Raw genomic sequence first — 26845 nt, forward strand, 5'->3', positions numbered from 1 at the left:
GAAGCAGTGGTGCAAGCGGTCAGCGGGGAGTCCCCAGCACCCCCTGTGAGCTGTGTCCATGGGGCCAGGGGCATGGGAGCTCCGGGACTGCAGAAGGGGAGCTGCGGGAGCGGGGACGCAGCCGTGGGGCACAGGCCTCCAAGAGGAGGGGATGCAAGCCGGCAGGTGGCAAAGCAGGAGCCAGGGAAGGTGGCGTGTTAGTGGACGGACAGCCATCCCTCCTTGGCAGCTCGGAGGCAGCGAGGGAGGCCAAATGGTGGCGGGGTGTGGGGTGCTTTATCAGGGGCCAGGCCAGCCTGGCAGCTCTGTGCGGTCCACGGGGGCACAGGGGCCCTGCAGCTTGGCCTCGGCAAGGACCCCAGCACCGGCAGGAAAGGCAGCCAGCTGGGGAGCCGAGCCAGTCACGCCTCTGCTCTTCCCCAAGCCCTTCCCAGGAACTGACCCAGCAGGCGGAAAAGCCAGAGCCCCCCGGCTGCTCGGGGACCCCAAGCTGAAGAGTCTGCCTCCGAGGTCAGAGGGACTGTTCGCAGGCTCGTGGGCGGAGGTCTGAGCTCTCTGCCTCTGTTAATCCAGTGTTCATTAGTGGCACAGGTCCCCCACCTGCCAGCCCCGAGCCCACCAGGCTCGCCGTAACGCCGGGCGGTTTGAGAGACCACCCACGGCCACACAGACGCCCACACGGGCTGTACTTCTCCAAGGTGACCACCGTGCGCTGCGGCAGGAGCGCACCGGGGGGGGGGGGGCAGGCCTCCCGGAGACGCGGATGCTCTCCATGGCCTCGTGCTTCCCCAAAACACATCGGGTCCTGGGGCTGCTGTGGCCCGAGGACCTGTGGATGGTGGACCTGTGGCAGGTTAGTCCAGGGAGCAGCCAGGAGGCAGCTGAGGGGGTCACTTCCCTGCCTCGTGGCCCCTCCGCCTTCACCCTCCTCCACCTCCGCCTGCCCCCGTCCCTGCAGGGACCCTCCTTTTTGGCCCCAAGGCCAGGTCAGGGCCCCGCGTGTAGTGCTCGTGTGGGCAGGTGTGCAGCCGGCTGTCCCGGAGTCACAGGGTGGGCTTTGAGGCCAGGAGGGCGGTTAGCATCCCTAAATCCAGCATCCCACAACCACAAGAACTGTCTGCGTTCTGGTTCCTGTTGCTCCTCTTTTTCTCCTCCAACTCCAGGAAAACGAACGGGACCCTCCAGCAAGGACAGGGCACAGCCCTGCCAGGAGAGGGAACAGGTGGCCGGAGGGGATATCTGGTCCCGGGTCTGGGGAGCAAGGCAGACTTACGCTTTGGGCTCCAAGCGTACGGAATTTACAACACAACAGCCCCGCACTAACACCGAGAAAGATGGGACCCCTTGTGGGGAAATAACCCTGCTCCCATCTCGTGCTCCTAACTCGGGGCGGCCACCCTCCTGGCCTGCACAGCACCACGAGGCTCAGATCGGATGGGGATGTCTTGGGCGCCAGTTCTGGGGATGCAAACACAGCCCCTCACGAGCCGCGCAGCCGCGGTGGGACGGCTTTCTGAGCCCCCGCTTGGACGGGCCCGGGCGTCATCACAGCCTCCGGGAAGCGCGAGACGCACAGAGGTCTGTCTGAGGGATGCCCCAGTAAGCCGAGCACCCTCGCTGACATGGGGGACATCAACTGTTAGGACAGTGACCGAAGTGCCCAAGATCACGACACGTCCGGGGGCCTGGGCCCTGCGGACACTGGGGCCGAAGGCTCCCTGCAGCCGGGCCATGCTGAGGTCGTGGGGGTCAGCAGCAGTCGGGCCTCTACCCACCATGCACCAGTGGCACCCCCACAGCCCGTTCTGGCAACCGAAACCACCCCAAGGCACTGCTGACGCACCCCGGGGGCAGAATCCCAGCACAAGAGGCACTCAGGGCAGCCGGCACACCACGACAGGAGGCCACGGGCCCACAGCTGGTCCACCCGGGCAAGAGCTCCTGGGTGACGGGCACACACCTGCACATAACTCACTCTGGTGCTCGGTCCCTCTGGAGCCCGTCAGGAGCAACGCAGGGTGCCCTGAGCCGGCCCCGGAGCTCCGAGGGCACCTTTCCAGCCGGCCGCTCCCCTCTGTGCAGCCAGCCCCGCCAGGTTCCAACCCAGATCCAAACTCCACACGGCTTCACTCCGGCTTGCACAAACACCACTCCATACGAAACCCAGCCACGTCCATACACCCGGCCCGTGCCTGGGTCCCAACCAGGACACAACCAGCAGGGGCAGGAGTGGGTGTCGAGGCTCCTACACAGGTCCCCCTGGACATCCAGCTCACCACGGGTCACAGGCGAGGACAGGGCCCTGGTGCCAGCGAGCCCGCCCACAGGCCTGGGCCCCAGCACGCGTGCGCACCTTCTCCCTGCAAGCGCGGGCCTGGACCAGCCCCAACACGAAGGGGCCACCTCATAACTGGGCAACCGGCTTGAAGAAACTCAGACACGTGAGAAACCCGATTTAAAAGATCATTTACCCAATTTCCAAAGCACTCCATGGCAGCAAGGTGGACCATTTAGAGTTTCTGTACGTATTTTTCTATCTAATCTTGATAACCTGGAAACCACATGTTTTCAAGCATAGGATCCTGGAACTCTAAAGCCGGAGACCCCCGGCTTCATGCCACAGAGCACATACCCGATGCCACAGGGAAACCAACACCCACCAAGGCCCGCCCCGCTACCGACTCCCGAGTACCCCCTCCCGCAACCACCGGAGGGCTCCAAGCCGGTGACAGTTAGGAAACAAGAACTTGCGGTTCCTTCCACCGAGCGTAAGCAGATGCAGACTCCAGCCAAGGACAGAGAAACAGCAGGAAAGCACGGACGACGGTCACACACAGGAAGGGGCAGTGACCCTCCCACAGAAGGCGGGAGCCTCATCAGGGGTGGAACTGGTTCCCAGCAGGCAAAGCAGGAGCAACAGGCACCAGGACGGCGGGCGCGATGGCCCGGAGACAGGTTAGTGGCGCCAACAGGGGCGCTCCGGCGTGGACGCACGGGAGACACAGGGCAGGGCTTTTTAGTAAAGAAACCACAGAACAGTGAAGCAGCTCAGAAAAGCAAAACAAAACACAAAAAAGCTAAGTGCTAAAGCATTACTTACCGCCTGAATTTTATTTAAAAAGCTGCTCTTTTATTTACCAGCACTAGAGACAAACGTGATCCCAGGGGTTAAGAAAAAGAATCCTAGAAAAACACTCTTGGGATCTGTGTCCTCACGGGGAAAATAAAGACTGGAGGATTGACTGAGGAGCGGCGGACGCCACATCAAAAAGGAGGAAGGGCGCATTCTGCTCGTTACTGTGCTGTGAGCTCCCACACCGCTTGCCCGGCGCGATCACAAACCGGGGAACACGGGTGTGCTTCTGCTTTGCTACTGCTTTTCGGCAAAACAACCAGCATGGCATCACTGATTTTTCAGGTGTGAGTTAGTGTCCCCGAGTTACAGTGGGGAGAACGGTGCCAGCAGCAGGAGCCACAGGGAGGACGGAGGCCACGGGTGGATTCAGGTCAGTGAACAAAATTACAGAACCCTCAAGCTCAGGGTCTATCCTCATCCATTCAGAGGCATCAGACTCAGGATTTGTCATAATAAATTATGATCCAAGGCTTCCTGGGGGGCTCAGTCCTTAAGCATCTGCCTTTGGCTCAGCTCATGATCTAGGGTCCTGGGATCGAGTCCCACGTCGGGCTCCCTGCTCAGCGCGAAGCCTGCTGCTCCCTCTGCCTGTTGCTCCCCCTGCTTGGGCTCGCTCTCACTAACTGTTGCTCTCTCTCAAATAAATAATAAACCAATTAAAAAAATTAATAAAGGATGTTACGGGGCTGAAGTAAATTTGGTCCAGCCAAAAAAAAAAAAAACAACAACAACAACAAAAAAAACACCTAACTTTAACTTTAATGATTAGCTGAATCACAAAATCCAGCCCACAACTATGGGAGCCTCAGACGCTCCCGGTCACTCGAGGGCTGGCCGCAGCGGAGCCCCGGTGCTGAAACAACTCTGGGCATCGGATCAGAGACAGTCAGGCTTAAGGAAAAAAAGAAAAAAAAAAAAAAGCGTTTCTGGAAACAAGCTGGGGTCTCACCAATGTCTCTAGTGCATGGCAGATAAAAGCAGGCCAGCGGCCCCCGCGTTAGCGTCCGCCGCATCTCCTCTGCCGGCCACACGGACTTACGTCAGTGATGGTGTTGAGCGCTGTGTCTGCGCCGATGCTGAAATCGGAGCCCGGCACATTGTTGGAGACGGTGGCGGGGACCATGACCATAGGGACACAGAGCTCCTCGTACCTGTCCCGGGCAGCCGACAGCTCCAGCAGTCCCAGGTAGGCCTGTCAGGCAGTGTGCAGGTGTGGGGGGAGGGGGAGCAGAGGGCCGTTAGGAACACGGAAGGCGTGAGGGTCACCAGATAGGTCAGGCAGGAGGGACACTGCGTCTCCTGGGGGCAAGCGTCTCATTGTCTGAGGCCCTTACATTTTCTCTAAAGCAAGCGGAGAGGTCAGGAGGGGACCGATCATAGTTGAATAAAAACAGTTAAGGTCTGTGGTCCAATGTACAACCGCAAGCGGTGGGGTCACATGACCACCCTGTCTGCTGGTGGCCCACGGGCCTCGAATTCAAGAGAGACGACCACCTGCGCAGACGGGAGACGCACGCGTCCCAGCTGGGGGGCCCCGCTCCTGCCCCCGACTTGGCTGCTCCCGCGGCCCCCAGGCCCAGGGGCTACCGCCCCCCGCCCACTGCACTGTGCCGCTGAAGCCTGCCCACGCTCACCCCCCACACCGCGGGCAGGCGCCCAGGGCCAGGGACACACCTCGAATCCCCCGATGATGAGCAGGGCGTTGATACTGTGCGTCCGCATCTGCGCGGCGATGTCCTCCAAAGACTTCCCGGGCAGCGTGCTAGAGACAGGCCAGGGCACACATGCGGCCGGGCAGACCCCGCACCACGGGCGACACCCCCGCAGCACCCCCGCCAGCACCCGGGGAGCCCCACGACCCCCGCGAGCCGCACCCTGCTGGACGGCAGAGCTGGGGAAGCAAGGCTCCAGGGAGTATATTCAAAAAAACAAAACCGAACACCACACACAGGAAGGGACGCTCAGCTGTGTGGTGCCTGGACCCCAAGAGAATCCTGACGCCTCCTCTGGGAAACGCTCTGTCAACGCCTGTGAGTGTTCCTGACCCCCGGAACCCCCGCTTGTGCAGCTCACCCAGCCCTGCTCTCAGTAACGCGGCACGCGCTCCCGCTCGTGACTCGCCTCCCGTCTTATCACCTGGAGGCAACGGCTGGGCCAGCGTGGAGGACCAGACGCATGACCGCTGGCCCCGCCGTGGCCGCAGAGCCGCCAACACCCGCCCTCCTCTTTCCTCCGTGCGGACAAGATGTTTGTGCTTTCAGTACATTTAAAAGAACTCTCAGGACAAAACTGCCCGGGGCTGGGTAGTCGGGGCAAACCAGGGGGCTCAGCGGCAATGAGAGGGTCCCCCGGCTTCTGGAGCACAGCCACCACCTTGGAGCAACCCTGGGCTCAAAAGCACAAGCACGTGGGTATCACAGCTGATCGGAAGGGGCCCGGGGCACACAGGTGGACCAGGAGCCCCAGCGTCCCCAGCAGCGGGGGCGGGCAGCGAGCCGTAGTAGAGAAAACGTGGGCTCCGCAGGGCCCGCCTGCAGCCACCATGGGGCTCTGTGCACCAGTGGAGATCAAGGACACTGCGACAGCAGTCCCCGAGTCACGTGTCTCGCCTCTGCTGCAGGGCAAATCTCGGGGGCTCCCCAGAGCATGACCCGGGTCCCTCGTGGTGGGAAGGGTGCTGGCACGTGAGCCAGCGCCAGCTGCTGGTCTAGGATGGGTGCCCTCCCCCTTCCTAAGAGGTGGTCAGAACGGGGACGGGGAAGTTACCGTTTGGTCCCAAGAATGGAGCCTCCTTGGCCGGTCCAACCTCCGACATCCCCCCAGCCGATCTCCTTTATCTGGCGTGCAGACACAGCCGAACAGGGGGGCGACAAACAAGGGGATGAGCTGTGCGGACAGAGGGCTCCCAGGTCCGCACGCTCTGCAGGGGCACCTCCCCAGGGGCCTGCGAGGCACTCGGAAGCTGTCCCCGTCGTGTCACTGAGCGAGTCAGATGGGTCAGGTGGAACCCAGGACACCTCACCCCGGCCTTCCCACCGCCTACCCCCACCATGCAGATCAGATCCAGACCTCAGCTGGCCATGCTCTACCCACGGGAATGAAAGAAAGACAGATATTGTTTTTCTTAGTTGATACAAAAGAAAACTTCTTTAATTAAAAATTGAAAGAAATCTCAAGAATGCAGGTGAGGCCAGCTAGAGGCACGCACACAGGCCGTCTCCTGGGCTGGCTCCCCTCCCCAGTCCTAAGAGTGTGGTCTGATCCTGGCACACCGATCCCTCCCCAACTCCGGTCTCCAGCCCGTGCTTCTTAGAGACCCGGAGCACAATCCCTGCCAGCTCCCAGGACACCTCCCCCCAGGGCATCCGGTCACCTGTCCACAGGTCCCATCCTGCTTCTTCAAACCCCTCCGGTCTTCTCTGAGCAAAACCCAAGCTCCTTCCAATCACCTACAAGCCACCTGGCCCCACCCCCTTCCATTCCCCTGCTCCGCTGAGGCAGCAGCCACGTGAGCCCACCGTCCCAAGCCCCTGTGGGCCTTGGCGCTGTCCTCGCCCAGCCGGCACGTTCTTGAGGCCACTGGCTCAGCGCCTCCGTCCCCTGTCTGAGACTCCCTCCCCTGGGGTCTCTAGGGTCCCAGGGCAGACCCCTACTCTGGGCGTCTGTGCAGCGCTGGTCCCGGCCCAAGGTGCCCCATCCCATGCTTCCCCCCATCGCTCACCATCCTCTCCCTCCCCAAGCTACAACCTGGCAGAGGGCAGCTCTGCTTTCCGCACCAGCTGGCTTCCCCGGGGTAAGAACTCAGTACATTTTGGGGTAATCAGGCCAATAAATACTGTCCCGCAGGGCACACCGCAGCCTCAACCACATTATCTCAACTCCTGCAGCATGTGACCTCGGTCAGGCTAATCCGTGTCTCCATGCCTCAGTTTCTAAATAAGGAAAATGGGGCTAATATCTCAGGTCTGCAGCTCTCCTTGGAGTACTCAGTGTGCACAGTAAGCACCCAAAGTGCCTGTTCACTCCTTTCAGCAAAACTTTCCTCCAAGTGCTTGCTGGCTGCATCCCACTCCCACAGCACAACAGCCTCTGGGAGGCACAAAACCCGTACCCTTCCTTCCTGAGGCCGGCTCCCACGGGCCCCACCGGCCGCACTGCCTGCAGCCCCTGAGGAACCCCGGAGGTGCGCTCCACACGGGGCGTCCTGCGGCGCCCAGGGCGCGTACCCCAGGGCGGATCTAGAGCAGAAGTCGTCCTACAGAGCAGCGTCTGCGCTCACCATGTGACAGAGCCCTAGGTTTGCAGCCTTGGGAGGTCCTCCGTCTCCCAACGACGTCCCCCAGGGACTCACCTGGCCTTTGGCGAAGCCCTCGAAGCCGTCGTAGATGGCGAGCATCTTGTGTCCATCCGCGATGCCCACGCGCACGGCGGAGCGCACGGCGGCGTTCATCCCGGCAGCGGGCGCCCCCACGTTTATGACCGCCACGTTACAGTTGCTCTGCGAGACAGTGGGGGCACACTGTGAGCGCGGGGCGGGCGCTCAGCCCAGGAGCCCGGGGGCGGGGTCCACGGGGAACGCGGGGCTGGCTCTCGGGGTGGCGCGCAGCGTCACCGACCTTCACAATCTGATCATCGGGCAACTTGATGGCGAGCCGCTTGTAGGTGTTGAGATTGGTCTCGAAGCTCCTGGAAGGAAAGGGGGCCATCGGGTGGAGGTCAGAAGGCGCATGGAGCGTGAGGGGAGGCCCTGGGAGAAGGCCTGTGCCGGACGCGGACAGTCCGCACAGCCCTGCTTGGAGCGCTTGGGGCAAGCAGGCAGCCCTGGGGTCACCCCGCATCCCCGAGGCCCCGGTATCTCCAGCTACCGTGGCCGCCTGCTGAGAAACCTGGTCTTTCACGTGCTCCGGTGTCCTGCCGGTTGCGCCCCACTTTCCATCTGCCCCTCCCTAAGTTCTCCAGCATCCAGCCTGCCGGAAAGCAGACTGCACGCCAGCTGGTCCCCCAACTGCCCATCAGGGCCCTGGAGCTGCCCAGTGGCGCCCTGCAGCCTGTCTCAGCTTCCGACTTTGTCCGCGGGGACAGAAGGAGCACAGCCCTGAAGCACGTCCCACGCCAGCCCCGGGGACGCAGAGCTCTCCCGACAGTCACCTCCCACGGAGCTGCACAGCATCCTTAAATCTCCTCTCGTCCATGGCCTTCTGCACGTCCTGGGTCTTCAAACAAATAAAGAGAAGAGAACATGTCAGGACTCCCACGTCTGTGGACGATGACGGCTGCCACACCTGGCGGCTCCTGCCGACTCAACCCTGTCGTCCCCACCTTCCAGGCTGGCAGCCCAAGCTCGGCGAGTCACCTGCTACTGCGGGCAGCAGCCGGCTGCAGGGGACACACCCAGGCCTGCCCAGCAGGCAGCTCGGTAACAATTGCTGGGGGTCGGCCGGCGATCCCGGAGAGGGGGACCCTGAGATCCCCAGGAGAGCAAAGCGAGAGCGAAACCAGGCTCTCCGATGGACGCAGCCTTCTGAGCAACTCCTTATCTGATTCTGACGACAAAGAAGCAGGACAGAACCAGCCTCTCGGGGGGGGGGGGGGGGGGGGGCGGCGCCGCAGGGCGGATGACAGTGGGGGACAGGTCCCCGAGGAAGCGGCCCGCCCCTCCCAACCTGGGCATCTTGGTAAGTTAGTCCCTCTGTGAACCTCGGCCCCCTCTGATCCCCACTGCCGTCGGGGGTGACAGGACTGGGCCAGGCCCTTGACAGAGAGCAGGTGACACACACGCAGCCTCGCACACTTGCGTACACACATCTGCTCACCCCAAGGGCTTCTGGGAAGTGTGTTTCTGTGGCTACGTTCAACATGTCCCTGCATGTAATCACGTCCCTGACTAGGTGACACAACACAGCCACTCAGAGCTGCCAGAAAGGCCAGGGAAGGGACGGTCACGGGCAGGCTCCGGAGAACGAAGACAGGCACGGTATCTAATGCCACTCGCTGTGCCCGGTGACCTGGGAAACCATAACCCGTCCCTGCATCCAGGGGCCTGAAGGAGGCCGGGGCACATCAGGATGCCACCTGCCTTAGCAGCCCCACGGCCAGCCCTCCGGTCAGAAGATGCTGAGGGACAGGAGGGCAGGGACGCAGAGATCGGAGCACTTCAGCCCCATGCCCCTCCCCCCGGGACGCCCTCCCCGGAGTCCCCACAGACCCACGTTTCCACACGTCATCATCGTCTGCACATACTCCCTCTCTCAGCGTAGCGGAGGTTACGTCCCATGCCCCGGACCGATGACCTCAGAGCCCCCTGCCTTCGCCGCGGGCAGCAGCTCGGCTCTGGGGAAGCTCCTGGAAGCCTGTGTTGGACTAACCAGGGAGCGTGTGGACGCCCGGAACTCACCATCTGCACGCACTCCACCAGGGGCAGCCGCACAGCCTGGTTCCCGCTCAGCGACACCACGCAGGCCGGGGTCTCCGGGGTGGCCTGGAGAAGGGCGACCACGGCCTCCACCCCCATGCGACTGGCCTGGAAATGAGAGTCACAGAGGTCAGAGACAAGGTCCAAGCCCAAGGCACCATGCCCCCCCCCCCGCCTGGCCCCCGGCTCCACCGTGGCATGAACACAGTCCCCCCAGCAGATGCGTCCCTGAGCAGAGACCTGCCCCCATGGTGTTCAGAGGGACCCAACCTGCCTCCTGGCCTCCAGGTCTGGGTCCCAGAGAGCCACTGACCATCCACCCGCCTCCAGCAAGGAGATTCCGACCCTACTAGCAAGCGGCTGGCCGGGGGCAGTGAGGGGAAGGTCAGAGGGCAGAGAGCACCCAAGACCAACACCCACAAGTGTGGACTGGGCCACTCCATGGCCTGCCTCCAGACACATGCCCATGGGCTCTGTTCCCTGGGGTCCCTGTCACCCTCGGCCCCCCAGGTCTGGGGTCTCCCACATCTGTGTGACGGGGGGCCGAGCCCGGTTAGCATGTCCAGGACGGGCCACCCACACTCTGCTCAGGCAGAGACACTCTGAACGGGATGGTGTGTGGGCAAACCGTTCTTCCGCGCCCCAGGCGAAGGCACCTGACCATCTCCCTCCTCACTCACCAAAATCCTGTCAAAGGCCGAAGGAGTCCCGCCTCTCTGCACATGTCCCAGGATGGTCACCCGCGTGTCGTACCCCAGCTGCTTGACCACGAGCTGCAGGAGACACAGCAGTTTAACCCAGGGGGTCACTGCGTCCCGGGTCTTGGCTACTCCTGCTTCACACCGACATGGAAAAAAATCCTAGTTTCTAAATTTCACTTCCTAAAAGGATGCTTCATTTAACGGTGAGCTGAAGTTTGCTTTTGTGAAAGAATGTTTTTGTTATCACATAAAATCTCTCTCCTACCTCGCCAATGAACCAAAGTAACACGATTTTTGAAAAAGGACACGGCATCCCGGATGTTTTACAGGAATGTAGACGTTTCCCTGAGTCACATCAGCGGGCACAGCTGTATGTGAAAAGCGTACCGTGGTCAACCACGGCATCCCCACGGGCTGGCCCCATGAGTGCACTGCAGGCTGCGGGGTCAGGCCCCTGTCCTTGCCGGACCTCACCTTCTTCTCTATGAAAACACTGGGGTGGGGCGGGGGGGACGTGAAGCCTGTGGCCCTTGCTCTGTGGGCCCGTGTTCACTCTCAATGTGCTTACATGGGGAAGAAAACCTTTGCCCTACTCCTTCTTTCACTACTGGCCAAGCACCTTCACCCACAGTTCCCCAGGCCTTGAGGTCAGGTGCTCAGCTGGTCAGGGAAGGAGGAGAGCGCGTGACAGAGAAGCCACGTTGCAAAGCCCGGCTGACAGCGTCCTTTGGGGTGATGGCCGGCTTCACCCAGAGCCTGCCCGCCCATCTGTCGGTCTGTCTCCCCAGCATTCTGTCTGGAACACGTGCAGTCACCTGCCCCACTGGAGAGCCTGGCCCATCCCGCTGACCCCGGGGCTTGCGCGCCAGGCCAGCACCTTCCAGTGAGCCACACAGCAATGGGACCTCCTGGGCGGCCCTCCACGGGGCCGGGTGTGGCACAGATGCCCATGTGACAAGTGCTCTCATCTGCAGGTGCACTGGGGCTATGCGTCCCAGTGCCTGAGCCTTGCCCCTGGTGGGGCAGCCGGCGCCCAGCGCTGGGACCCCCTGTCCACCCTGCGGCGTCTCCCCGACCGCCAGGGCAGCTCCTGGGCCTCTGGGAAGATTCCCAACAATCAGGCGGGAGCTGCAAGAGACTCACCCCATTAAAGTCATGAGTCATTACAAAACCATCTATCAGTATCCGGGAGAACAAAAAGGGTTTTCATGATAATAACACAACGTTCCAAACGCGAACGCTGCCAGCGCCGTTAAAATCTCCCCTTTCCGGGCTGGCGCCCGAGGAGAATTCAAACTGGGACACACTCACCTCCTTGATCTGCTCAGAGGTAATGGGCTTGTTCTGGGTGTCTATGGCTCCCTCCGCCACAATGATGATATTCAGTCTCTTTTTCCTGGCACGGTTCTAGGGGAAGCAGAAAATGAACATCCTCAAACTCCTAAAACTGTTTAAACAACAAACAAATCCCGGGCCCTTTGCGCCAGGTGAACGGCCTCTTGCCGGGCAGAAACCGTCACCTAGTTTCGCAAGCCTGGTTTCTACCCATCCGGGCTGGGAAAGGCCCTCCCGGCGGCGCGTAGCTGGAGGCGGCAGGGGGCGGGAGGGGCCTGTAGGCTGCCCCAGACGCAGGCGGCAGCCGGGCAGTCCCAGACCGGGGGCCACACTTCTTGGCCGTTTGGTCCCAGAAGGCATGAGCTCCACAATGCGCTTCCATGGCACATCTATGCAGCAAACCAGGCTTCTGATCTCCTCAAAAACCAGAGCTTCCCACCACCCCACCGTGAGACAGAAACCCCAGGCCCATGCAGGAGGCTGGAGGGGAGCGGGGGAGAGCGCGGGGCTGGGGACAGGCCCTGCTGGCACTGTGCCCACACCTGCCATCCCCACAGGCTCAGGGCAGCCGTCACCCAGCGACACCCTGAACTCATTCTCAGCCAGTCCGTTCTCTATCCCATCCCAAGTTACAGACCCTCCCCCTGGACGTGGCCCTGGACCAGGCCTGTGGTGTTGGGGGGAGGAAGGATGGCCGGCGGGGACGGGCACGGCCCCTGGAGGATGCGACCACAAGTAACGCCCTGTGGCATTGGTGATTAAACGCATGTCTCAGAGCCACACAGAAGGACCAGTCTAAGAACAGGGCCACCTCCAATGTCACGCAGCCAGCCTTGAATCGCCCCATGCCACTGGCCCACGTCCCCAGGTGGGAACCGAGAAACTACAAGTGGATTTATTACATTCACGAGACTACTGGGATGTGTTCCTGCCTTCACCGGTCCCCCGCAGCCGTGCCCCACCTTCCTGGGGGCATGATTCTCCCAGCAAAGCCGTGTGTCATCATCAGCTCCTTATATTTGGGTCAAGTACGTGGAGTCAAGTGCGTTGCTCAAGTCCCTTTCTTGGAACCTGTCAGCTTGAAGCTGGCAGCAACGTCCTATTGCTCATGTACCCTGGCTGCACGCAGAGAGTATGTCCTTGCTGAATACAACCACAGCCGGCCTGGGCCATAGGCTTACCTCCCCACCTGCAGGACGGGGATGACGTGGTCGGGAAATGCGCCCCGTGCCCCAAGTTCTGTCCCAGGGGCTAAGCTCATAGGTCCTCCTCAGAGGCCCTCCTGCAGGGAAACTGCCCTCCGCACATGTGGGGGACACAAGCAGCCCCAGGCCACAAACAGGGCAAAGCCTGGTGTAAGGAACCCTGTCTGCAACCATGCCTGATGCACACCCGGCGCGGCAGGTGGGGGGGACTGCACAGCCCAGGAGGAGCTGAGACCTGCCCCATGCTGCTCTGTGCCGCTGCGGCCGGGGTCAAGACATGGCTCTGTTCACACTGGTGCGTGGAGACAGAAGAGGAGGCAGAGATCCCCCCCGACTCTGGTTTCTCCTAACAGCTTCATCTCTACTCAAGACCTTCCCTCAAACTCCAGCTGCTGCTCTGCAGGAAAAACAGTTTTGGGGTCTCTCTACGGCACCCCTTCATGACCCCGGAGGGCAGCCAGACACGTGAACAGCCAGTATATGCAGACCCTACGTGACAAGCTTGAATTCTGTTGAGAACCACGGAGTTTCCACGTGTTTGTGACTCCGCCCATCGCCGTCAGAGACCCTGGCGGTCAGGGGACACGCAACACAGGTTACCTCGGAGAGTTTGATGCACATGTCCTCCTGCCAGCCCTCTTCTGGGGGCGACTCCGGAAGGAACACCCAGTCCGCTCCACAGGCCAGGGCGCTCACCAGGGCGAGGTACCTGCCCAGAGACAGCGCTGGTTTTGAGGCTGCGTCCGGGCACCCTCAGCTTGGAGGCGGCCCTGGGCAGGCAGCCGGCGCACGAGCGTGCAAGGGGGATGGCGGGCCACTGGGGGGAATCAAGGGGGCCAAGCGGAGGGTGCTCGCAGTCCAAGCTGCGTCTCCCCATACGTACCCGCAGTGTCTCCCCATAACCTCGAGAACGAAGGTCCTCTGGTGGCTGGAAAAGACAAAGGAAACATCCACTGACCACCACGGGGAGCACCGAGAAAAGCGAAGAGAAAAGTGCTCCCAGGTCGGATAGAAGCCCGCCCAGCCATGACAGCAGCACCTGCACTTCCAAAAAGCGCCCATTTCCTACAAAAGCAGATGCCACTGTGCTAGCATTTCGAGCTCTTGTGAGCAAAGGGGCTTAGAGTTACTCGCTTCACAGCCAGTGTTTGCTCTCCCGCACACACGCACATTCCCGGACACCTCTGTGCCGGTGACCGGCTATGGCACTCCGCACAGGCAGGGCCGGGATCCCCTGGGGCTGGGCCCCTCCAGAGCCGGGAGCACAACCTCTGGGCTCTCCCGTCGCCCACAGGGTCCTCGCCCGCCCACGGAGCCAGAGGACACGGGGCATATCCAGTGCTGCTGCTTCCACTGGAGGCCCTGCGTGGGACTTCCCAGTAGCATTAGTCTGTCTTCCCTCCAGGAAACACTTTTTTCTTCTAAAATCAGGGGCAGGAGTAGACTTCCACAGTTGAAAATAAAGAGTCAATGGGAAACAGTTTTCTCGCTCTGGTTCTAACATTCAGTAACAAGACTGGATCAAACACCTGTTTGGGGAACCCTCCAGACCAGCATGGACGTCTATACCGCAGCACAGAACACCCCCATGAGGGAACCCTCCAGGGCGGACGGACGTCTACACCGCAGCATAGAACACCCCCATGAGGGAACCCTCCAGGGCCGGCACGGACGTCTACACCGCAGCACAGAACACCCCCATGAGGGAATCCTCCAGGGTCTACACCATAGCACAGAACACCTGTCTGGGGAGACTTTCAGGGCCAGCACAGATGTCTACACCCAGCACAGAACACCCTTATGAAGAAAACATCCAGGGCATCTAACCCACATCTAACCCACCAGCCCCTCCCAGGCTCCCATGGCCCTGTAACCTTTGGGCGGTGGTCATGATGGCATCCACGACCTCGATTATCCTGTGCAAAGCAGAGTCAGTGCCGATGGTCATATCGGTCCCGCAGAAGTCATTGTCGATGGAGCCCACCATGCCCACGACGTTGAGGTACGCGTGCTTCTGCACCTGCTCCTTGTCGATCTCACCTGCGCGGAAACGAGCACCGGCCATTACCGGGAGCTGCCACAAGTGGATGTTCAGGAGCCCCCGCGGAGCGGGAGGAGGAGAGCAGTGGGTGAAGGGCAGCCCAGCTCACCCTCCCCTCCACCCCCCAGTTCTCCTCTGCCAAGTGGGGACACACAGGAAACCTATCTCCAATGGCCGTCACGGGCGCTACCCGAAACTGTGCCAGGGGTGGGCGGTGCCCGGCACGGGGCAGGACCAGGTACACAGAGCTCATCGTTTTTGGAGGCATGAGGTTGAGTGCCCAGCCTGGGGGACTGGGAGACCGACACTATCACCACTGATGCCTCTCCGCAGTCTGACAGCGGGCATGGGGGCTCAGAGCTCTCTGAAGGGAACAGAAGAGGAACAGAGGGAACAGAAAACCCACAAGGGCAACACAGAGGCAGGGATGTACCATTTTGAGCCAACTCCTCCAGCAGCCCACTCCACTCTTTCCGGAAGATATTGGCCCCTGTGAGACTCCCGTCCCCGCCAATGACACACAGGTTGGTGATGCCCCGCTGAACCAAGTTCTGAGCAGCCTTCAGGCGACCTTCCCGCGTGCGGAAGGCTTTGCAACGAGCACTGCCGATGATGGTCCCTCCCTGGAAAATAAAGAAAATCACATTTATTTTTCTTCTTCCCACAGGAGAGGAAGCGGCAGAGCTCAGCACATGTGAATACCATTGTATACACATAGGACTTGCAAATCTAGGTTCCCCTCGTTTAATCTCGTAAGCTGGTCAAGCATGGGGACAATGGACAAAGGCACGGGCATCATGCCCAGGGCAAGCTGGGGAGGGTCTGGAGACAAGGACGGCCATCAGGTAAACACGCAGAGGATAAGAGTCTGCAGGATGACCCAGCTGTCCAGGGGGCCTACAGCAGAGTGGTACAGCACGGGGTGCCGGCCCCCGCCCCCACCCCCACCAAGCCTCAGATGGACCCGGCGCTGGCCAGCAGCTGCGGTCAGAGAAGGCGTGTCCGGGAGCCCCCGTAACAAGTCCCCTGTTGTGTCAGAGCTCACCGTGTGAAAAGGCAAGACAGGAAACCGCGAGCCAGAGGGGCTGATTTCTGCACATCTCCCTGCCCCTCCCTTGTTAAAGGCTAAATCTTAAGAGAACACAAGTTGGATCAGACAAACTTCTGAGAGCGAGAAGTCGTGACTTTCACACTCGGTTTTTCAGAAACAAAAGATTCTTAGTTGTCTTTAGGAAAAAGCAGGGCTCCTTCCCACGCACCCCCATCTGTGGGTCGTCCTCCAAGGGCACGCTCACTCCGCAAGGCAAGCGGCCCTCCCGGGAAGGGAGCCTGTGCTAAGGACTGGGAGTGTAGTGGCGACGGTGCTGTGGCCCAGCACAGCACAGGGGAGCCCGGGCGGAAGGCACAGGACACACGGCCACAACTGGCTGGTTCCCCGGACTCTGCTTCCACCCAGAGGGATCGGGGCGTCATGTGCCTTCTTGCAACCGGAAGCAAAGTTGGCAGCTGGTCCACACTGAAGGCATCATAGGTGTGGGACCCCCAGTGCGAGGCCACAACTGAGGAAGGTAAAGAAGGCGCCCTTCCCTGCCCCCACACACCCAGGGGCACCTGCACACCCCGTCTCCCCGGGGCAACCACATTCCACCCGCCCTCGTCTCCCCACCGGGGCGACCGAGATGTAAGGGGCCGAGAAGGTCGCGTGCGCTCAGGGCACCGTGATTCACACGCACGGGGTGACGTGATCACCGTGCTAAGGCACGTGGAGATATGTGGCTGCTCCCATCGTTAGCCTGTTTTGTCTTAGCACTTTCAACACTGACTGTTCTAGCAACTTTCAACATTACAATTATTAGGCAGCACAGTTAACACTGTTAACACGAGGATTTATGGGAAATGATCCCCGTACTCAAGTTCCTTAACTCGTCCCTCACCACAGCCACCTGCGAGTGTGTGTGTGAAGAATGAAGACTTACTCTCCGGGCGGCTTTTGAGGGGGCAACGCGGTGTCCTTAACCACCGTCGCCTGGCCGGAGGTTGCATCTAGAACTCACTCGCCATCCGCAGGGAAGCTTGTGCCCTGTGACTGCAGTCTCCGTTTCCCCTCCCCCAGCCCCCTGGCAAACACCGTTTTTTCTGTTTCTGGGAATTCAGTTTTTTCAGATCCCACGTGTGAGTGAGAGCACCGGTATCTGTCTGTCTGTATCCGCCTTGTCTCGCCCTGGAGGCCCACCCTCGCCACCCCAGCCTGCAGGATTCCCTTCTTCTCATCGGGCTGCACATGTCCCCTTTATATCTCTAAGCCGCGTTTACTGGACCCATTCTTCCATCGCACTGGCACCTTCAGTGGGACCGAACTGATTCTGGTTTCTAGTTAAAAAATACCCCACATGAGTTCCAGATTAACACAGAGCTTTTCAGCATGTCCATTCTTCTCACCTAATCCTCCTCTCCAAGGACTGGGAGGCCTCCCTTAGCTACTGGGCTTGGGGAATTTATAGGCATGAAACATCCTGGCAGGTTTCTTTCAAATTCAAAGTAAGCAATTGTTTTGCCTGAAGCCATCCTTGCCTCATTCCTGCACACACCAGAGCAATTAGCCGGGACTGATTCAGGCCATAACAGGGAGGCTGCTTCCCACTACATCCTGCCATCCTGGAGGGACCATTCCCAACCTTTGCTACAGGGACACAAAGTGACTCTCAAAAATCCAACAGGCGGGGCTCTGTGCCCTGAGCACAGCACCAACAAACCCAAGAAGCCTCAATATTAATCTGGTCTTAAGAAGACAAAATCTGAAATCCACTACAAGGACCACAGGGAACACTAGCGGTCACAACATAACTTTTTACTGCAAGAATAATCCTGTTTGCACGATGTAAAGCTTTCTAAAAATGTTAATTACATGACAAATTAAGGCTGGTTTGGTTTTGTTTTGTTACTATGTAAGTAGGCGAGAATCACGCCAGCCAGGACATTAATCCGCGTTAAGCATTGCTGGAGCTTGTGTGCAGAAGATTTCCGAATAAAGGAGGGACTTGACTTGACTTACTTTAGAGAAACAGAGTTTTGGAAGTCAGCACGTACCACTTGCAGAATGCTGGAGACGCTCTCCCAGTTGGCTTCCACGATGTTTCTGCCGCCATCGACCATGCCTTGGTAACCCTGGGGGAAGGGAACAGAGATCCTCGTTAAGACTAGGCTAAACTCGGGGCGCCTGGGTGGCTCAGTGGGTTAAGCCTCTGCCTTCGGCTCAGGTCATGATCTCAGGGTCCTGGGATCGAGCCCCGCATCGGGCTCTCTGCTCGGCAGGGAGCCTGCTTCTCCCTCTCTTTCTATGCCTGCCTCTCTGCCTGCTTGTGATCTCTCTCTGTAAATGAATAAATAAAATCTTAAAAAAAAAAAAAAAAAGACTAGGCTAAACTCTAGTGAGAGCCTAGATGGATGTGTGAATTCTGTAAAATGCAAAGGACGAGGACCCTGAGCCGGGAAGAGGGGTGGGGAGCCACCCGAGGCGAGTGCTCGCTCCAAGCCTTCCGTGAATGGGCACTTCTTGCCGGGCTAGCGCTACGGGGAAGAAGAGTTTGTCACCTAACAGTGCCAGAGAGCCTGAAAGGGGAGATGCTTACCCCCAAACCGTGTGTAATCTAGCAAACTCCCATGCAAACAGTGGTGTCCATCACACGGCGTACAAGGGAGCACTCCCGTCGGGGCCTCAGTTTGCCCATGTGACCCGTGCTACCCTGCATAGACACACCGTGTTTCTGAAAAGCACCGCAGACATCCATGGGCCCTACCCTGCGGTCAGCAGCAGCTGACCACCCCGAGGGCTGGTGAGTACATGGGATGGGAGCGCTCACTTTCGGCCGGAAGCCCAAGGACCATGACCTTCCAACTCCATCTCGCTTTCCCCCCAAGACCACACAAGATCAAGGCATCCGGAAACACCCATGTGTGTCCTTACCTGAGTGACTCTCTCCAGGACACTTAAACTTACAAAGGAACGGACACGGACCATTTACAAAGTTTATCACCACAGATCCTTACGGGGGATTCAGAGCTCCTAAACCAGTGAACATCAAGAGGAACGGAAAAAGTAAGGATTGCTCAAAATGGAATGGTCCACTGAGTAGAGAACCACGTCTGCAAGTTAACCAACAGGACAGGGGCCTTTACAGGCCATCAGGACGCACCTGTGCTTACAACGGACACTTTCCGCCAAAAACGTGCTACCATCTTCTGTAAGACACTGGGTTAGTATGTTACATCTTAGTAACATGTAACACGTATTAACCTATTGTATACAATACATATAATGTATGACTAGACTATCTTTGTATCATGAAACATGGTATTATAGATTTCTACATTATACGGAGAGAATCCATTTACATATACTGTCATAAATTATACAGAACGAACCTGCTCTCAACTTTGCTCTGTTCTCTTTCAGTCCATGCCACTCTCCTCTCTACTCATCACACACAGAACACTAGGCTGCTAACACACACCTGGGTCTGTATGTGTATACGTTTAATATGTTACATAGATATACACTGTATATAACATGTCATTATATGTTTATATGTTTCTAATATACTGATACAAATATGTATTTTATATATCATACAGAGAACAAATTGTATATAACAGAATACATTAGAGTCGTGTAGTATTTTATACTACATAGTATACGTATACATAAGTACACGTAAACCTGTGAGTGTCACAGTCACACAGTTGTCACGTGCGACAAACACCGAAGGGACAAGGTGGCCTGAACGAGGTAGAGAAGCCAAGAGCAGGTGCCCGTTGGAGCTGGCAGCCTCCCTCTGCCCCCGGATGGAGGATGTTACCCTGGGGCTCTGGCCCCTCACAGTCCCCAGAACAGGCCCACTGTCGTCACGGGGCAGCGATGCACATCTTGTAAACACAGCTCCCTAAAACTCACAGGGCATGTATCGTGCCTTTTCAGCCCACTCCATATAAGGTAGCGAGCCGCGGCACCTGTCACTATGGAGGGTGAGCGTGATAAGCAGAAGAGGCTTTGATCCAGGCCCGGTCTCTGGAAAGGGAGCTCTTAAGAGGCGCTATCTACACTGGGCGCTGTGTGTGAGCTCCCCCAGCAGAGGTTACAAAAGCCAGCCCTCCCTGCTTCTGAGGGACTCCCAGGGATCTTCAGCAGAATGTTAACAACAGAGAGAGAGCCAGGTGATAGCTGGACGGCAGCAAGACAGAGGACACAAAAGGGAGGGCCCTGCCTCAGGGGTGCCTTCCATTGAGCCCTGCAAACTCCTGGGCTCCCCCGTCACTCTGCACACACGCCCAGCTCCGCAGGCCTCAGATTCAGGCCCAGCACTCAACAGCCAGCGGCGGTGCAGACTGTGAGCTCACTTCCAGGAGGCCTGGTGGGCGGGGACACCCCCACCCCGGGAGCGGGCCTGCAGGCTGGCTGCAGCTTCCAGAGCCTCCGCCACCGCGGGGACATGGCCCCTATGTGGAGGCATGATGTCCTACCACCCCAGCCTGCGTGGGGCTGAGGACGAGAGAAACCATTACTCATGAGGCCGGAAGGGCAGGTGTAGAGCAGGCTGTCCCGAGCAGGGCAGGGCAGAGAACTGCCCTACCCATAGGCTTTGACAAAAACAGGATGGGGACATCCTCCCCATGCCCACTCAACACCCACAGCCAGAGGGATGATTTCTGCACATGCACCGCGAGGTCAACAAAGCAACCCAGGGCACGGGGCCGCCCCAGACCCCACAGGGCTGACAAGGACACGGAGGCCGGGGGCCATCCCCAGCTCATCGGGGGCCATCTCCGCTGCACGTGGCTGGCAGCACCAGCCCGTGGAGGATTCCAGCAGCTCATGCTCTGTGGACAAGCCCTGTGCCTGGCTTCTGCCCCACAGGTGCCAAGCTGGGAGCACAAAAGTCCCCTTTGCCTTTACGATCATTGCTCTGCATTTGTACAGTGACTTCATGAAAGCATTCACAGACCCCTTTGCTGCTGGGGCAGGAACGTGGAAAATCATTCTGTAAGTCGTAACATGTGTTCTGAAACACAGAACTTTCTCCGAGAATCCTGGAGGCCGTGTGGCACAGGGACCCTGGGACAGGGAGGATAAAGGGATTTTGGAGATTCCTGTACCCACCCTGCTGCACCCACCCCGCTCCTGACCTCACGCCTGGGCAGGGCAGGAAGTGACTCACCCTCCCTCCGCAGACTCAGGAGCTCCTGCAAGCCTCGAAAAGGCCTCCCAACGGCAACTTAAGGGCCCTCCACTTGCAAGGAAGTGGTTACTAAATTAAGACGACTGATTTTACACAAACGTACCGTAATTTATAAATTCAGATGCGTGTTTTTCTGTGGAAGTCTCTCTGGAGGCTTGAGTACTTGCTGCCAACACAGCCAGCGCCCCAAATCTTTTCTTTAAAATTCTCCTTGGAATCTGCCTTCAGAACCAGTTCCATGACTCACACAGGAATCAAAACACAGCAAACCCTTCCAAGTCACACTCGGTTTTTAACCCACAGTAACCCAGCCCACCTTGCTGATCCCCGTTCAAACGGTCAGCCCAGGAGACCGTCAAGTGCGCTGTCCTTTGGGTAATGTCTGAGAAGGAGCCACTGATTCTGAAATCATCTCAACTTCTTGTTTGAAATGTTTCTAAGCAATGGGGATGTCAGCGTAGGCCCCCCATTTGCTCCTCTGGCAACGGCGCTGCGTTTTGTAGAACCTGTTTGATCCACTCAGAGGAGAGTCTGCGCTAGCCCACGGCAGGTGGCTCTCTCTTGTAAGAGATCTTGCACTACATAGGGTTTCTGGATCAAGACTCAGAGGGAAATCACAGTCCCGTGCTCTCTGGCCAACTAGGCTTTTCCCCTTGAACACGGATGCTGGATGAGTGCACTGGCCTTCTCAATCTGAAAATGGCTTTTCTACATCTGATTTCCTGGATTACTCAGTCAACAACTCACTATTTGGGCAGCAAACACTCCACTCCCAGTGGAGACAATCTACAAAGATCACGTCCTTCTAAAGTATTGTCTAGATACTGCAGTGACCAACACCACAGACTTCTCTCCAGGCTTCAGTGCCTTGAGTAAATACAAATTTTTGTCTTTCTGGCTTATTCCTTAATAAATTAAAGCATTTCGCTTACAGCACTTGAGAGCAAGCCCATGGAGAGGTCAGCTCTGAACCACTCACGTGTCGGAGCTGGGAAATGCCATGGTGCAAGACAAGCTGGACACGAGAGAGGCAGCAAGGTCCTCTGGGTGGGCAATGGTTTTCCAAGTTCAGGAATCACAACTCTTTTCTGCACCAGGAAGCTCACCACAGACCCCCCAGGTCACGCAGTCCTTCTTGCACCCACCCCCAGCCATGGCTCAGCCCCCACCAGGACTCTCTAGGGCACGGATGCCCTGGCCTCGGGACCCCTGCTCAAGGAGCCCATGACTTCAAGGATGATGCCTGCAGGCTTGCCTTTGCATGGGTCCCTGGCGAGAAGAGGCCAAACTCTGACCTTCTAAAATAGGTCAGAACACACAAGGCCATTGCACTTTGTGCTTGTGGAAACCTGACAATGGAGACCCATGGGACTGATTTAGCCATCTGGTATTATCGGATTGCTTAACACCAAAGCTGCTAATCCCCGGTTGCAGGTACGTTATAAACCGGAGGCCGCTGCAGGACACAGCAGGTGCATATCCTCCAGAAGGGAGAGCCCACCACCTCTCAGCCAGCCCCTCACCCAGCCGCACGGTGATAATGCAGGGGTGCACAGTCAGCACAGGAGACCATCCTTTTGTGATTAAAACACTGGAAGGGTAACTAGGACGAGACTGAGGAGAGCCACGGGGACGGCAGCAGGACCAGGCAGAGCTGGCTCTCAGATATGATGCTCAGGGCGAGCTCGGCTGCATGCCACTGTCCAGCTGGGCACTGGCCACAGGACCTTGGTGACTCATCCCGCTCTCATGCTGCCTGCTACCGGTGGGCCACACCCGCTTCAGCTCGGTGGTCTACGCCGCCCGGTCACCTGCAGACCAATCCATTTCAGCGCACGTTCAGAGATCCTATTACTATTTTGACGAATGTTTTGTGGTGAAGCAGCTCTAACTTTAAGGAAGTGAAGATGCAGAAATAGTTCTGTGGGAAACCTCTGGCAGACGGGACGGCGTGGTTCCGGCCACCGTGCCTGGCCTTCCGGCACTTGTGGGAAGGGGGAGGCAGAGGCAGGATGGGTCAGAGCAGCCATCGCAAACCAGTCCCCCAAAGGCCACCCCCGCATCCGGGCCCGCTCTCCTCCCATCGCGGGGTGTCACCGCCCAGCGGCTCCGACAGCGGCCACCCCGCAGGACACACAGGGAAGCCCAGAGCCCGACCCTGACGGGACGTCAAGACAGGAGGGGAACCACCGTGTCTGCGAGAAGACCTGCCCGGCATCTGCTGGGAAAGGTGGGGTTTGGGTTGTCTTTGTGGTTCTGCCCCAAGCATGCCACTTCCGACTTTCAAAATTGTGGAAGCAGCAACTCAACAGATCCGAGAAGTCACGTGCCCCACAGCAAGCAGAGGGTTTCTGTTCGGAAGGGGAAAATGACATTAATCTATCAGCAGACACATGGAAGCTGGTTTATCTGATTATTAAGTCAGGCCTGATGCCCAGGGCCCCAGCCCACTGAGCTCTGTGGGAGGCCGGGGTCCAGAGAGAAAGCCTCTCAGGGCCTTTGGGCCGGGCCTGACTCTCCACCTGCAGCAGGAAGCCGGCGCGGCCAGAACAGAGCTCTGACCTGCTCTGAGGCTCTCCCAGCAGGAAAGCTCCGGGCCGGCACGCACGGAGAAGCTCATTTCTAAGACCATCGGCTGCTCAACGTGATGGGCGTCAGTCCAGCCTTTCTTTGAGGCTCAGAAGATGGGAAGACGGGCTCTGTGGACATTTTCACGTCGGCGTGAGCAGGCCCAAAGGGGAAGTGATGTTTTAAAGAGGAAAGACGTTTTAAGTGGGTCCTATTTAAAGAGCTGTAATTTTTCTCAATCTGTAGAAAAGCCTTCAACTAACAGGATTTTGAGCCCACAGATTGCATGAAACAGGACTAGCCTAGCTCTGCGACCAAGATCACAGGAACAGAGAACAGATCTCCTCCCCTGCTCCACCAAAAGCCAGGGCGGTCTCCTGAGCTCGGTCTTGCAAAACCATGGGATGGCCTTGCCATCAGCATCCCCCAGCAGCTAAAACCACCTGTAGGTCTCTAAGGAAAAGCCCTAGCCTAAGTGGAAAAAAAAAGCAACGGGCTCTGTGGTGGCAAGAACGGGTTAATCCCTGCTCGCCCCAGCCTCCCCAGATGTCGCCCTGGGGCCCGGCATGCACCACACATAGACCGGGCCCAGGCTGCCAGCCTTCCCCAGCGGCAGCCAGACAGCACAAACCCGGTGCCAGGCCCTTGGCAGGAAGACCAGCGTTCTCCCATCAGTACCCCTCCCACAAACTGTCTGCTAAGGAAAAAACCCAAAAGCCTTTGTTTACATAACACGAACCTGTTTCACTGTTTAGGTGAGCCGGCAACCTTGAAGCTCTAGGCAAACTTAAGAAACCGGACCACAAGTGAGCACATGTGTGGGACCGAGTGCTGACGAGGTCCAACACACTGAAACCGACATCTCAGTTTGTGCTCCAACAGGTCTGGGACGGGCGCCCTTGGCAGGGATGAGTTAGCTGCCCTGCCTCCCACCTCTAGGGACAAGTGCCGGTGTCCGGAGATGTTTCTGTCAGGGGGTGGTCCTGGCCGGTGGACCCCGGCCCCGTCTTAGGGATGGTCACACTAGGAGGGTGTGGATGCGTTAGGAAAAACTGGCAGATTTTAGAGAGGCTGGGACTCCAGAGACAGGGCCATGGAGATCTGTCATGAAGAGCTGATGTTACTGCAAACGGGGGTTCACCCCAAACTGTCTCCTAGGGCAAAGCCCGAGGGTCCAAGGCGGGGCTGAGGACCACCCCCCATGCAGCTGTAAACAACAGGCCTGGTTCCCTACAATTTCTCTTTTTCTGGGGGGGTGAGGTGCGGCAGGGAGGGGTGTCACGAGAAGCACGGTTTGTTCTCCAGACCGACGACTTCAGCCCCAATGAGTCCAGCTCCAGGCCGCTTCCGTCTGCTCCCCTCTCCGGACTCGCGGGCGGACGGTCCCTGGTGCCAAGTCCCAGACCCTGCCGTCTGCTCTTCTCCCCACACACCCTCTATCCTCCATCCAAGGCCCCAACTGCCAGGAAACCAGTTACTACGAACATACCCTCGCCCTGACACTCAGTACCGTACCCCCGGATTCTGTCTGGCTTTTCCTGATGGGAGAAGCTGCACAAATCCCCTCACTTCCCTGGAAGAAATGGGATCCGTTCAGACTCGGGACTCCTCGCTGCCCACCCCAGCGGGCAGGAGCCCTGCCCATCCCCCCCTCCAGGGAGGGGGCGAAGGACACAGCCCCTGCAGTGGGCAGGAAAGGGGTGCTGGGGGGTTCAGCAGGTGAAGCCTCTGCCCTCGGCTCAGGTCATGATCTCGGGGTTCTGGGATTGAGTCCTGCATTGGGCTCCCTGTTCTGCAGGGAGTCTGCTTCTCCCTCAATCTCTGGTGCTCCCCCTGCTTTTGCCCTCCCTCTCTCTCTCTCTGTCAAATAAATAAAAAAATCTTAAAAAAAAAAAAAATGGTCAGGAGCAAAGCAGGCCACATTGCCCACCTCTCCCAGCAGAAAACGGGATGGACGCATCTGGTTCCCTAGGTCAAGGTTCTTCCAAAGGAAATCCAAGATGCTCTTCTCCTAAGACAGCCCCAGTGTTGCTACATGTGGGCGTACCGTTGTGCTCCAGCCCAGCCCCTCACCAGGGAGCGTAGGCGGTCTGGCAGGAGAGCTCCCACTAAATATCCCATCTAAACCCCCGGATACAGAGCCAAGAGAACGAATGGAAAGTCCTAAGTCTGAAGGATTAACATCCACGGTTCTCGGGTCAGCTTCCACACCCAAGAGTCAGCACGCGCACGGGCCTGGCCCCTGCTCCCCACGACACTCACCCTGAGGATACGACCTGCCCTTGGCTCAACGTGGGCCTCCTGGCCGAGGCACCACAGGCCCTGGGACCAGAATACGAATTCCTTGCTGTGGGAGCTGTGCTGGGTGTCACAGGGTTCCCACCTGCATCCTGGTCTCCTCTAGCGAGATGCCAGGAGCACGGCTCTCACCCTGGTAGTGGGACAGTCAGAACCGTCCGCCCTGGGGGCGGATCCTAGCCCTGCCGCTGGCTGGACTCCAGAGAGAAACCCAACAACAGCCTGGGAGAGCTGTGGTGGGGCCCACCGTGTTAACCTCACCGAAACCCGATAAATACAAACCCCAAGCTCACAGAACCACAGCTCAGAAAAGCACATCAAAGCGCAGGGGAAAAAAAACAAAAACAAAACCCCCCAAAAAACCCTCTTTCCAGCAAATAACACACCCTCATGTGGCCCAGCAGGCACAGGCTTAGAACAGCCACTTTCCAGAAGGAGAAAAGGAAGGGGACAGCCCGCACTGGAACCCAAGCCAGCTCCCGGGCTGGGGACTGGGGGGTTGGGTCAGGGCTGCACACAGGACAGGCGGTCAGCGCCACTGCTTCGGAGGCCGGCCGGGACATGCAGGGGTGAGGGGGAGAGGGGCGCTGGAACCAGGGTCAGAAACCACTGCAGTCAAACGCACCAAGACCTGACACGAGGGACGTCTGGGGAGCAGAGTAATCCCAGACACTGCATAGGTCTCCCGCCCGCACAGCTGGAAAGCACAGTTCAGCCGCTTGGGAATGGCACGTGTCCCCCACGGGGACTATGACAGACACTGAAGTGGTCGTGCACACTACAGAAAATGGGCACAACGGGGGCACAAAGCACATACACAAGGTGTATCTGCCAAGGTTTTAATGGTGTCCAGACCCTTGTCCAGACTTTCACACGTCATGCTGGGAAGAATCGGAATACGAAATCCTAATGGTGG

General features: G+C 58.5%; 1 protein-coding gene across 3 annotated transcripts in view; it reads right to left on the minus strand.

Moving 5' to 3' along the window:
- PFKP (phosphofructokinase, platelet) overlaps positions 1-26845 on the minus strand; it is a 49973-nt gene that overhangs the window by 10037 nt on the left and 13091 nt on the right. For 2 of the 3 annotated variants that reach the window (XM_032881677.1, XM_032881675.1), the window contains exons 3-16: positions 17918-17995; positions 15264-15453; positions 14664-14829; positions 13673-13717; positions 13390-13498; positions 11561-11656; positions 10229-10321; positions 9531-9656; positions 8285-8349; positions 7753-7822; positions 7488-7634; positions 5903-5973; positions 4811-4898; positions 4176-4328 (exon numbers count right to left, since the gene is read on the minus strand). In XM_032881677.1, the coding sequence (XP_032737568.1) occupies positions 4176-4328; positions 4811-4898; positions 5903-5973; positions 7488-7634; positions 7753-7822; positions 8285-8349; positions 9531-9656; positions 10229-10321; positions 11561-11656; positions 13390-13498; positions 13673-13717; positions 14664-14829; positions 15264-15453; positions 17918-17995 (1497 nt within the window). The remainder of the gene's footprint in view (positions 1-4175; positions 4329-4810; positions 4899-5902; positions 5974-7487; positions 7635-7752; positions 7823-8284; positions 8350-9530; positions 9657-10228; positions 10322-11560; positions 11657-13389; positions 13499-13672; positions 13718-14663; positions 14830-15263; positions 15454-17917; positions 17996-26845) is intronic. The other variant, XM_032881676.1, reaches the window with a different exon arrangement.

The sequence above is a fragment of the Lontra canadensis genome, unplaced genomic scaffold (genome assembly GCF_010015895.1).
Source record: "Lontra canadensis isolate GAN:19392208 unplaced genomic scaffold, GSC_riverotter_1.0 scaffold76, whole genome shotgun sequence".
NCBI lineage: Eukaryota > Metazoa > Chordata > Mammalia > Carnivora > Mustelidae > Lontra > Lontra canadensis.